Source organism: Podarcis pityusensis (assembly GCF_964106645.2).
Source record: "Podarcis pityusensis genome assembly, chromosome: 15".
Lineage (NCBI taxonomy): Eukaryota > Metazoa > Chordata > Lepidosauria > Squamata > Lacertidae > Podarcis > Podarcis pityusensis.
This window is the reverse complement of record NC_138040.1, coordinates 34,512,696-34,525,836: the sequence shown is the minus strand read 5'-3', so window position 1 is coordinate 34,525,836 and position 13,141 is coordinate 34,512,696. Positions and strand designations below refer to the sequence as shown.

Here is a 13,141-nt window from a genome sequence, read left to right as displayed (position 1 = left end):
CATTCAGTTAGAATTAAGGAACTGGCTGTCCTTGAGGAAATGATGAGCCTATAAATTTGCTTTCATTACCAGAACTGAGCTCAGGCTTTCACACACAAGTCTGCTTCTGATTACCTAAACTTTTGTCATTTCAGTAGCCTAATTTAGTCATTTTGGGCACTTTGTATGGCCTGTTTGTTGACCATTCATACAATTTTTTGTGGGAAAGTTAGACAAGGTTAGCTATTTAAAGAGCATTCATTCTAACTTGTTTCCTGGGAGATTAGATGATATTGTGTCAAATCAAGTGTTAGACTAGTTTTGAGTGCATTTCCCTGTCATTTCCCTTATTGCAAAAAGTCCAAAATTAGGGGGGAAGTAGGTTTGTTGCATAAGAACTTCCAGTCTGTTCCAATTGTACAACCAAAAATAGCAGACAGCTCAGACCTTTGCTGATCTACTGCAAACCTCCCAGAGTCTGCCAGTAGATCCCAGTCTACCTTCTGCCCATTGCTGGGGCAAAAGGACCTTTCTGCATATGAAAGACACCTTTTGCTATCAGAAGGGCAGCTTTTTGATCCAAACCATTGTTTCATAGCCTGAATATTTTTCATGTTAAAACTGAATTAGAACCCCTCCTGTCATTTAATGTTTTTGAATTCGATCTCAGCAAAGAGAATTCAGTTCAGATCAACTACAGCACTGTGTTGACCTTGGACATCATAGGCGGTTTAGTGGTTGTTTGCGACTGGGGCCATTCAGTTGAACTGGATGTGGCGGCTTTGTGGCTCTTATTTTCCTCCTGCTCTCTTTTGAACGCTGCCCGCTGAGCAAATTGCTCCGAGGGGTGCACCCCTGTTGTCAAGGCAGCTTTCCTCCATTAACAACATCTTGCCTTTTCTCTCTCCAGGGTTTGGGATGCTCTTACAGACAATTACATCCCATCCATCACCGAAGACTGGAGGGATCCTAACATCGAGGTGCTAAACGGCAATGTCTCCGACACAGAGGTACTTCCTTGGATTTGTGTCCTCCCCCCCTTTCCCATCCATGAATCATAAGATGAAATAATTGTTGGCAAGCTTGGGCAGAAGTACGCTGTTGAAGCACAGTGAAATGGGAGGACAGTGGTTAAGCAGCTGCATGAACGCATGCAAAACAAAAAATACAGCTGGCTGCCATTCCAGGAAGCAGGAGTAATCGAATGTGAGAACGAAGCTCTTGTCAGATAGCTGAACAGATCTCTCAGCAATCCTTGAACTGGGGTCACCGTCCTTTGGTAATGGAAAGGCATGTATAATGAGGGGGAACAGTGAATGAAACAGCTTGATATGTGTGTGTCAAGGGAGGCATTGTCCTCTAGGCTGTTGTTCGCTCTGAGATTGACATTGGCGATGTTTGTACCGCCTCTACCCCTGACACGTTCGGAACAATAGCCTGCCAGCCTTCAGGACAATGGTGACTGTGATGGCTAAAAGAATACACACATCACAGAGCAAAGGATGTCTGGGTCCTTGTGCATCTGCAGTGTGCCCTTTTGGAGTGTTGTTGAAAGGCTAGAGGGAGGAGGCTTTTGTGTTAGACCACTTGGAAGAAGTGAGGTCCTCTATCGCCTTTTCCTTCCAACAAAACCTATTGAACGGGAGAACGAGAGGGGCAGGGGCTGGGATTAGGATTTTGTCTGATGGATATGTCAGAAATAGGATTCACTATAAGGCTCTGGTCTATATAGAGCTAGAGCATTCTGAGATAAGGAACACCAATTATTGTCTTCTTAGCTTGTGATTTTTTGGAATGAAGGACAAACCTTGAACTCTCCAGTGGATAGGAAACTCTGGAGACTGGCAGGACATCATACGTTGGTTTGGGATGAGACTAAAGAGGAGAATTCATAGGGATGATGAAAACTGTGGAGTCTGGAAGATCCCAAGGGGGTTAGTGGATTTTGAAAGACCCTTACATTCTTAAAGTAGAGAATGCTTGCATTCTTGAAGTATAATCTGGCGACATTTTTCTTGGTATTGGGAGCATCTGGTAAGTCTAATAAGGATTTGGTCTGGGGGAATCAAAGAGGAAGAGACTCGTAGATATCTGCATCTTAAAAATAACAATGGCAATATCTGACAATATTTAAGTTAGGCATTTTGAAATATTGAAGACAATATTTAGTTTTTACTATGCATCAGAGACTTTTGCCATTTCACTGTTGGGTGTTTTTATCTCACCATTTCTGTAATTTTTGAAACCCGAGGACTAATTGTAGCCTAGAAAAGAAGAAAACAGAAATGAAGGGAAGGAAAAACATACTTCAAACACAGCTCTTGGAAATCCACACTCCATATTCAGAGTCTTATATATAATTCAATGAATTTGGTGCAATCCCCCCCCCCCCCCCGGTTGCAGTTAAATTAGGCCTACAGCATTCAAAAGGCAGCACAGCATTGGGAACATTTTCCAGCTCTCTTTTTAGTGCATCTGTAGGAGTTTTCAAAGAACACTTCAACCCATGTGCTCAATGAATACAGAGGATGAGGGGGGGGGGTTTGAGGACATCTTTACTATTGTTGTGTCTAACATGTTTGCATGCCACTCCCCCAGCAGCCACAAATTTGGCATTAGTGTGAGGACGTTCTGCCTGCTCACTTTCATCCAGCTTTCCCACGTGACTGGGATCCCTGATTGGCAAGCATTGCTGCTCATATGGAGACACTCCATGGGTGCACGTTATTTATTGAACAGCATTTATATGCTGTGCGATTGTTGTAAAATCTCTTTGTGGTTTACAGGAAATAGTCATTTAATGATAATTAAAAATCAATGTGAAAAAGAAAAAAAGACTGAAACACACCAAGATCTACATGTCAGGGATACACTTGTCAAAACAAAATTAATTTAAGAAGGCACTGGAAAGAATACAGTGCTACCTCGGGTTAAGAACTTAACTCGTTCCGGAGGTCCGTTCTTAACCTGAAACTGTTCTTCACCTGAAGCACCACTTTAGCTAATGGGGCCTCCCGCTGCCACCACTGCGTGATTTCTGTTCTCATCCTGAAGCAAAATTCTTAACCTGAGGTACTATTTCTGGGTTAGCGGAGTCTGTAACCTGAAGCGTCTGTAACCCGAGGTACCATTGTACAGTGAAGGTGTTTGCCTGATGTCAATAGGCAGGTGTAGGTATTGCCACACTAAAAGATTGTTTTATTACAAACATGGCTTGAGTATAAGTGCTTAACTGGGCACAGGCGGGGCAAAGCGATTCTGCAAGTAAACAAGTCCCAAGCCATTTAGGGCTTTAAAAAGGTAAAAGGACCCCTGACCATTAGGTCCAATCGCGGCCGACTTTGGGGTTGCGGTGCTCACCTCGCTTTATTGGCTGAGGGAGCCGGCGTACAGCTTCCGGGTCAAGTGGACAGCATGACTAAGCCGCTTCTGGCGAACCAGAGCAGCGCACGGAAGGTAACGCCGTTTACCTTCCCGCCAGAGCGGTACCTATTTATCTACTTGCACTGGCGTGCTTTCAAACTGCTAGGTTGGCAGGAGCAGGGACCGAGCAATGGGAGCTCACCCCGTCTCGGGGATTCGAACCGCCGACCTTCTGATCGGCAAGTCCTAGGCTCTGTGGTTTAACCCACAGCGCCACCCTTTAGTGGCCTTATATACCAGTAATAACACATTGAACTTGGCCTGGTAAATAGATGGCCATCAGTGCGGATCTCTGAGCAGGGGTGTAATCTGCTGACAGAATCTCACTCCTATCAGCAACCATGCTGCTGCATTCCTCACTAACCACAGCTTCCGGATCAAGCACAAGGAAGTGCATTGCTGTAATCCAATACTGAAGCCATCCCCTTCACACAAATGTTGAATATGGGGGTGGGAGGGCCAGCAGACAGGTCAATGGGCAGTGGAGGCAGGACTAGTGGGTACAAACTTGCCCGGGGACCATGTGTTTTGCTGCAAGGCTCTTCCTTTCCTGAACAGGAGGAAAAGTCAGCAGCGGGAGTAAGGTTCAAGATGGTAAGTGAGGAAAGGAAATGCCCCGTGGTCTGCCTCTTTGTTGCCACCTCCTGCACCTACTGCTGCTGGGAAAGAAAGTGTCCCTCACGCTAAGTTTCCCTCAAGAACAAATATAATTTAGTTGTGTATCCGGAGACATTACAAAAAAACAAACAAAATAAAGTGCCTGAGATAGAAACAGTGCAATCTCTTCTTGTCTCAGGAAATTGGCAGTAGGACTCCCAGGGGGGAAAGGGGGGAATGGCAAGGGCTGGCAATAATGGAGCCCCAAACAGTGACACCTACAAGCGATAGGTTCGCTGATAGGTGACATTTGGATGTTCACTAAAAACAAGAGTTCAAAGCATTATCACAATGCAGAGAGCTTCTTTTTGACGTCTGTCTGTCTTCAGCCTCAGGAAAAAAACTTAGGAAGGCATTGCAATCAGTGTTTATCTCTCTGCCACCCCTGCATTTTTTTAAAAAAAATTTAACGTAATTGTTACAAAATATAAGCAAAATATTGCAAATACATACATACATACATACATACATACATACATATTTCAAATAAGCACATATATATGAAAAAAGGAACAAAAGAGAAAAAAAGAAGAAAAGAAAAAAGAAGAAGAAATAAAGACAAAAAAGAAGAAAAGTTGGAAGAATTTTTTCCAAGTTTATTCTACAAATATCTCAATATGAAAATAATAATAAAATTTCGTTGATTGACTTCCATTGCTTACACTGCACTTCCTATATGCATTTTAAGCAAGATTGTATCTGTTATTCCGTATTTTTCCCATACAATCTCACACAAATATTCTGATCAATAAGTTTTCTAAATCTTTCATAAATCTGTTCTAAACACAACCAATACCTTACATTTAATCCTTGTCTACATAAACAATCATTTAAACATTTTCATTGTTTCTGGATTATATATTTTCGTTTTTGTCTTATCAAATCAGTCAGCCCTGCATTTATTTTATTTTTTGAAGTGTTGCTGGATGCATTCTATTTCCCCCCAAAGACACCTGGTCATCTGTCTGACTCCAAACACCCACATCAAAGGTCATGGGAGATTCACTTTAGGAAAGGAGTTGTCCCCACTGGCTCTTGCTAACACAAGCTATCCCCAGCCATAGCTTCTAACCCTAATTGATAAAGTCAGCACCAGGGTTTGGCATGAATGGGCACCTGGCATGGCCTTTGCATCAACAGGAGGCCCTTTGTCAAGCCCCGGCATCCTCTAGCCCTGCTGATCCTTCCCTTGCTGCCACAGCCTGTTCACCTGCCTCTCTTGCAGAGACCAGGAGCAAGGAGAAGAAACAGCGGACTCCACTCTCCTCCCTCTTGCTGGGCCTGGTGGAAGAGAGAAAGGGAATCAACAGGGTGAGGCCTCACTCAGGGCATCTTGCTCAGATGGGCCAGGTCTGTTCTCTGTTCTCCAACAGGGCAGGAGTACAGCCAAGGGAGCTCCAGAGCAATAGCTGGGAAGCAGCCACCATTGTCTCCCGCAGCTCCTGCCACCTAAGGCGGTTGCCTCACTCTGTCAAACGGTAGGGCTGGCCACCATCTGAATCTGAAGGTGGTGGGACAACTGTCAGGATGCTGTCAGCGGCTCCCGGCTGGTTGCCTAGGAAAGTATAAAGACAAGGAAAAGTTTCTTACCGTCCTTTTTTATTTCAATACAGTGGTACCTCGGGTTAAGAACTTAATTCGTTCTGGAGGTCTGTTCTTAACCTGAAACTGTTCTTAACCTGAAGCACCACTTTAGCTAATGGGGCCTCCCGCTGCCACCAAGCGATTTCAGTTCTCATCCTGAAGCAAAGTTCTTAACCCGAGGTACTATTTCTGGGTTAGCGGAGTCTGTGACCTGAAGCGTCTGTAACCCGAGGTACCACTGTATCTACAGAGAGAGGCTCTGTAGAACCCAGCCTCTTGGATAATGGCGATGTCCTGAGTGAATCTCCACTCCCCATCTCTCCCACTTCTTCATTCATCATTCTCACCATCTCCTCTACGGATGCTGCTACCTGCCCTCTGCCTTTGAGCTCTTTGCTCTCCTACTTTTAACGCTCACCGGGTTCTGGGAGATGGAGGGTCTGGAATGATTTCTAATGACAACGTGTCAGCCTGGTCTTGCTCTGGCTCTCCCATGATTTCCCCACTTCCCCTCTCATCTGCCTTTGAGCTGAGACCTCCCTCGAACTCTTGTTGTAAATCTATACTGTCTTCCTCTTCCTCCTCCCTGGAAGGGTCAGGGTGGGGAGGCAGTCTCCACCATTCCTCGTCTGCCCAGTCCCTGACAATAACCAGCCACGGGGTTGGGTGTGTCATGTGTACCCCAGCTGAAATTAAAGAAAGGAATTGTTTCACTTTTATACCTACCTGCTCCGAGAGTGTCATACTTGCCAAGTGTCTGGTTTTAGGCGGGATGGCCCTGCTTTCTATGAAGGCGCTTCAGGCTCTGCCTTCATCCCAGGGCACCCTGATCTCGTGCACTGGGTGGGCAAGGGTGAGAAGCAGTGGGTGGGTGGGGGCACGAGAAAAGTGGCAGGACTGGTGGGGGGCCAAGTGGGTAAGGGCGAGAGAAGTGGTGGGGCAGCTATGGAGAGCGGAGACAGCACGAGTGGGAGGGTGGCGCCCCACTTTGTCCTCCCGAAATGTTGCAGGATAACTTATGGTCTGTGTGTGTGGTTTGGGAGCTGCACGGACAGGGAAAAAACTATGCTGTCCAGGGTTGTAAAGACTGCAGAGAGAATAATTGGATGCACTCTTCCCACCTTGGATCAAATCTATGCTTCCAGGTGCCATAAGAAAGCTGCAGCGATAGCGCAGGATAGTGCGCACCCCGGAAATGATCTCTTTCAGCTTCTGCCTTCTGGAAGAAGGTACAGGGTTATAAAGACTAGGACTAGCCACCTGAGAAACAGTTTCTATCCAAATGTGATTTTGGTTTTAAATGTAGTGTAAGGAGTCTCTACGGGAGTATATTTTATTTTAAAATGGGGTATCAGAGTTTTTAGGGGGCTAACCAGATTGGGATAGCTGGGATGGCAGGCCTGTTGGTTTTTGAATGTCTTATGTAGATTTTTTCAGTTTTGTTGTTTTGTATGGGACAAAACAACACGGGTGGCGCTGGGATGCGGGTGGCGCTGTGGGTAAAACCTCAGCGCCTAGGACTTGCCGATTGCATGGTCGGCGGTTCGAATCCCCGCGGCGGGGTGAGCTCCCGTTGTTAGGTCCCAGCTCCTGCCCACCTAGCAGTTCGAAAGCACCCTTATGTGCAAGTAGATAAATAGGTACCGCTTTATAGCGGGAAGGTAAACGGCGTTTCCGTGTGCTGCGCTGGTGCCGGTTCGCCAGAGCAGCTTCGTCACGCTGGCCACGTGACCCGGAAGTGTCTGCGGACAGCGCTGGCTCCCGGCCTCTAGAGTGAGATGAGTGCACAACCCTAGAGTCTGTCAAGACTGGCCCGTACCTTATGTCGATTTTTTCAGTTTTGTTGTTTTGTATGGGACAATGACAATAAATATTATCGTATCCTATCATATTGTAATGTGTGTGTTGGCTTTGTAGCCTGACGCATGGAGAATTGCAGCTTCCACCAGGAGCCTGCTATTCTGCTCAGTCAACAATAACTTATTAGGCCTTATATTATTAATGGGTTTGCTGGAGTGAAGGACTAATTTAATCGGGCCAGGAAGCATGAACAACAGATGGCCAGAGAGATGTTATTTTCAGCAGGCAGTGGAAGCCTGTAGGAGATCTAGCATCCCCCCCAGCAGCATACAGGCATATGATGCGGGTCTTTGAGGATGCTCTTGACAGCCATCGTCACTGTCCTCTCCGATGTTCAGAGCTCCAGGCAGCGTCTTAAAAAAGGAGAAGAGAACAGTTTGTCATTGGTGTTCTGAACTTCACTGCTGTAAAGTCGACACCTCAATTGATTTTCTTTTTTTGGCTGAGGATTATTTGGATGAACTCGAGCCATAAACTGAACTAGTTTGTTTAGCAAAGCGAGGAACGTGATCTGGAATTAGTTCCTTTCTTTCTTTTCTTTTTCTTCTGATATAACGTTTGTTCTTGTTTGGGTTAAACCACAGAGCCTAGGGCTTGCCGATCAGAAGGTCGGCGGTTTGAATCCCCGCGACGGGGTGAGCTCCCGTTGCTCGGTCCCTGCTCCTGCCAACCTAGCACTTCGAAAGCACGTCAAAGTGCAAGTAGATAAATAGGTACCGCTCCGGCAGGAAGGTAAACGGCGTTTCTGTGCGCTGCTCTGGTTCGCCAGAAGCGGCTTAGTCGTGCTGGCCACATGACCCAGAAGCTGTACGCCGGCTCCCTCGGCCAGTAAAGCGAGATGAGCGTCGCAACCCCAGAGTTGGTCATGACTGGACCTAATGGTCAGGGGTCCCTTTACCTTTACCTTTACTGTTCTTGTTTGGGCCCTTGGATTGCCTCCAGACGTTGAGGGGTTCTTGCTAATCTGCTAGTAGGGTTTCGAAAGCTGAGAGGGACACACTCCTAAGCAAACCTTGAATAACCCTTGCTGTGATGCAGTTTCTTCTTCCTGCACCACCTTGTATTGTAGCCAGAACTCGCTGACCTTGAAAGCAGCTGAACAGGCGTAATCACCCCTTTGCTCGGGACCAAGGAATAAATTAAAATAGCTTTGTATTTCATCCAGGTTTTATTTGGAGAAGAGCTTTTTAAAAATGAAATAGCAGTCTTTTAAAATCAATGGAAATAATTCCAGAGTCTAGAAAAGACAAGGTTTGCGTACACAACATGCATTTCAAGCACAAGAATGCTGGGGTCTATCGTCTACCCACCACAGAACTACAATTCCCAGCACCTTTAACAAACTACAGTTCCCAGGATTCTTTGGGGTGGGTGGGGAAGCAATGAACCACTTTAAATGTATGGTGTTTATGTAGCCATAGAGAGAAACCGCTTTACCTCATGGTCACGTATCAGGGCTATTCATTTGTAAATGGACGAGTCTCAAGTGAATGTGAAATTGCTTCTCAAAGCTGATTCAGATGGTGAACATTAGGGGTGAAGCACAGGGGCAGAGCACATGCTATGACTGCAGAAGCTTCCAGCTTCATAGAATCATGGAATTGTAGAGATGGAGGGGACTATGAAGGCCATCTAGTCCAACCCCCTGCAATGCAGGAATCTTTTGCCCAACGAGGACCTCGAACCCTCGACCCTGAGATTCAGTGCCCCATGCTCACCTGGCATCTCTGGGTGAGGCTAGAAAAGGCTCCTGAAACCGTGAAGAGCCTTGGCTTTTCAGTGTACAGTGGTACCTCGGGTTACAAACTTAATTCGTTCTGGAGGTCTATTCTTAACCTGGAACTGTTCTTGACCTGAGGTACCGCTTTAGCTAATGGGGCCTCCCGCTGCCGCCACCGCACGATTTCTGTTCTCATCCTGAGGTAAAGTTCTTAACCTGAGGTACTATTTCTGGGTTAGCGGAGTCTGTAACCTGAAGCGTATGTAACCCGAGGTACCACTGTACAGGCAATGGTGAAAAATCTGTGGTTTCTCAGACTCTCTCTTCCCCTAGCTCTTTTATTTGTGGAGATTTAGCGTGTTTCCACTCAGCAGTTCATTGGGGACTCAGAGATCAGCTGTGAAGCTCATTGGGTGACTTTGGGCCAGTTACTGTCCCTCAGCCTGGTCTACCTCACAGGGTTGTTGTGAGGGGAGAATTGTGTATACCACCTTGACCTGCTAGGAGGAAAGCTGGGATAGAAATATAATAAAATATATTAAATCAATCAATCAATCAATCAATCAATTTTTATTACGGTCCAGAGACCCAACAAATCGTTACAAAGCAATGCAGAATTCAGACAGCCTACCTCCAAGTTAAACAAGCATTTTGTTCAGACTTAAAGATAGGGATCATTGGTTCTTGCAACCACCGATAAAAACTTCACCACTGCTAATGTTCTAGCGTTTGTCTGGTCTTCCAATAGGAACCTGACATAGTGAGCCTCTGATTTTCCCGGGAAAGGTACCAGCAAGGGTAATATCAGTTCAGCCCTGGCTTGCTCGTATTTCACACAGTGCAGCAAAATATGTTTTATAGAATCGATGTCTTGAGCACACGACCTGCCAGGAAGAAAGCTGGGATAGAAATATAATAAAAGATATTAAATAGATAAAAGCTTTGTGCAGTATTCACACAGTGCCATTCTTGTCTAAATGCCGCCCAGCATTTAAATGCTGCCCAATATTATTTTCCCATTGTCTAGAGTTGTTGTTTTCAGTCTGCAAATGATACACAATTGATAACGGTCCCCTTCTTCACATTTACATTGCTTTTCCTTTGCACTAAAATGAAGGGGTGGCATAAGAGAATGGCAATGTCATTCTGCGTAATGAATTACGCAATTTCACCGCACAAACAGCAAGACAAATAACGGAGTTTTTTTGATGGAAGTTGACCTGCAGTGGAATGGAAACAGTGCAATGAATACAGGGCATAATGGAAAACAGTTCCTTCTTGCATCCCTACCGATAAATAACATACACAGAGACACTGGCAGAAACAGTAAATCTGGATAAAATGGGGGGAAATAGGGGTGACATTTTGATGTTGTGTGTGTGCTGCGAAAAATGTGCTTGCATAAAGAGCACTGAGTACACAACAAAGCACCCGTAATGAAGTGTTCCTAAGGAAAAAAGGGTGGGAAGGCAGGATCCTACCCAACTGTCTGCTAAGAAGTCAGTTTGTCCCCAGAGCTGCCCTATGAATACAAATGTGCATTTGGCCCTTATTTTTTAAATTACGTTCAAAACACTATGTCATTCGTGATTGGTGCAATTTAATGTGTTTTAAACCCATTAGGCTACCTGTATTTTATGTCCTGGCTGCTCTGCAATTCTTCCTTGACCTCTTAGGCTCCCGTCACTTAACGCTCCTGACTGCAAGTGTGCTCTAGGGGAGATGGCTGGAATATTTTTGCTGGCTTTTAGAAGTGGGTGGGGCTCCCTTTTTTTGGCCTGAGGGCCAGATTCCTTGGTGGGCAGGAGCTGGCTCTAAGCTTGTGGGACCTTTTGTCAAAACACTGGTTCCCCTCTTACGTGGGCCCAGGTAAGCTTGCTTGATGCATGCAAGAGTTTGGCAATTAATGGGAATCAGTAAGAGGATATATTAATTATATTTAATCCTCTAGAGAACCGTGGGGGGGGGGGGGTTAACAGCAAAGGAAAAAAGTCTGAATTCGAAAGCATTCGAGAGCCCCAGTAGCAGAGTTTAAATGCCATTGTCAAGCGGTTTAGTGAAACATAGGAATAGTCTATTAAACCTTATTTATTTCATTCTGTTGTGTGAAGCAGCTGACCCCCTGCAATGAAATAGACTACACAGTGAAGTCAGTTGAAAAATGCTTTACTTACTTATCTGAGGCCACAAACATGCATTGTCCTATGCAGCAGCAATTGGAAATGCAGCTAAAAATATTCTTAGTAGAAATACAGTAAGATAGCTTCAGACATGTGTCTGAAGATAGGAGCCATGTTGAGTCACGTCCGCCTCCAATGCTTACAGCGTGGAGAAGGAGGGTAAGGGAAGGAAAGGAAGAAAAACATCACTTCCTCTGTCACTGGGGATGAGGAAGCGTGACCTAACTCTGTGGTCCTTAACCCCTTCATATACTAACTAGCAAAACCATGCAGAGTTATGTTTGACTGCTAAACGTCCCACAGCAACCAGCACTGGGTGGCTGGGATTCGCCATGTTAACTTACTACCATGCCTTGATGTGATGTTATATTACAGAAATTAATATGGTGGCTGAGGGTGCCCAGAGCAGTTGTCGGCACAGCAGTGGGCCCTGCCAGCACATCACACACATACACACACACACACACACACACACACACCAGCAACTGCCCATGGAGGCTTTGTGTTGGGTCTGCAAGCAAAGCAGCTGCATGTCAAGTATTGTGGCCTCTGCGCAGGGGGCACATTTGTAAGAATTAGTAGTGACTTCTGGAAAGTGGATCGCAAGGCTCTCGCCTGCCTTGTTCCACAAGCTCTGCAGCAGCTACCTCTTCCAGCGCTGTAGTGGGTGTTATGCAATCTCAGCTTCAGCAAGCGGGTGATGCGAGTGGCGTCAGCCAGTGCAGCAATTCAGTCAAAAAAACTGCTGGAGCCAGTGAAACAGTGAGGCCAGAAAGTATCGATCGCCTTCCTAAATAAGAATCAAACAGGAAGGGAGGACTTCCTGGCTTTTTGGCCCTTATAAGCTGAAGGCTGAGTGTGAATCTCTAGGGAACCAGAACTGGTCCCTTCAGAGAAAATCTCTGGCTACAGCCTTCCTTGAGCATGAGTATTGTTTTTAAATTTCCTGTAAAGTAATTCAATTCTGAAGAGGCTGGCTTTAAGTAATCAAATCAGAATGGCCCTTTTAACACAGCATCCTGTTTTTACAGTGGCCAGCCAGCAGGACCCAGGCACAAGAGCCCACTCCCCTCTTCAAAAGCATCACTACCTTCTACCATGGAGGCCGGGCAGAGCTACCTTGGCTTCTAGCCATTGATAACCTTATTCTCCATGAGCTTCTGGTTCCAGTTGCTGTTTTACGCTTCGTGATGCCCCTGATGTAGGGCCACGTTATGGGAAATTAGAATGGCAGCTAGACAAATAGGAAGAGCCCTGGTGAATCCGACTAAAAACTCATTTGATAAGACATTCTGTGGCTGGCCCAGATACCTATCGGAAGACTACAAGGAGGTCACTATCGCAATAATGGTAGGGGTCAGGGCCATATTTAGGTTCGATGAGGCCCTAAGCTACTGAAGGTAATGGGGCCCTTTATATGTCCAGCTGTCCTTTGTCATCAACAAATTGTTGCTGTTTTGTGTTGAATATATGCTATACAGTGGTACCTCTGGTTGCGAACGGGATTCATTCTGGAGGCCCGCTCGCAACATGAAAAGAGCGCAACCTGAAGCACCGTATCTGCGCAGGTGCGCAGTGCGATTTGGCGCTTGTGCGCATGTGTGAAGCGCAATTTAGCACTTCTGCGCATGTGCGAGCGGCGAAACCCGGAAGTAACCCTTTCCGGTACTTCCCGGTCGCTGCGGGACGTAACTTGAAAGAACGTAACATGAAGCAAACGTAACATGAGGTATGACTG

At 45.8% G+C, this 13,141-nt stretch overlaps 1 protein-coding gene across 5 annotated transcripts in view; it reads left to right on the top strand.

Moving 5' to 3' along the window:
* The window catches only part of FEZ1 (fasciculation and elongation protein zeta 1), a 54,106-nt gene that overhangs the window by 18,468 nt on the left and 22,497 nt on the right, over positions 1 to 13,141 (top strand). For all 5 annotated transcript variants that reach the window (XM_080982533.1, XM_080982534.1, XM_080982531.1 and 2 more), the window contains exon 3: positions 890 to 989. In XM_080982533.1, the coding sequence (XP_080838659.1) occupies positions 890 to 989 (100 nt within the window). The remainder of the gene's footprint in view (positions 1 to 889; positions 990 to 13,141) is intronic.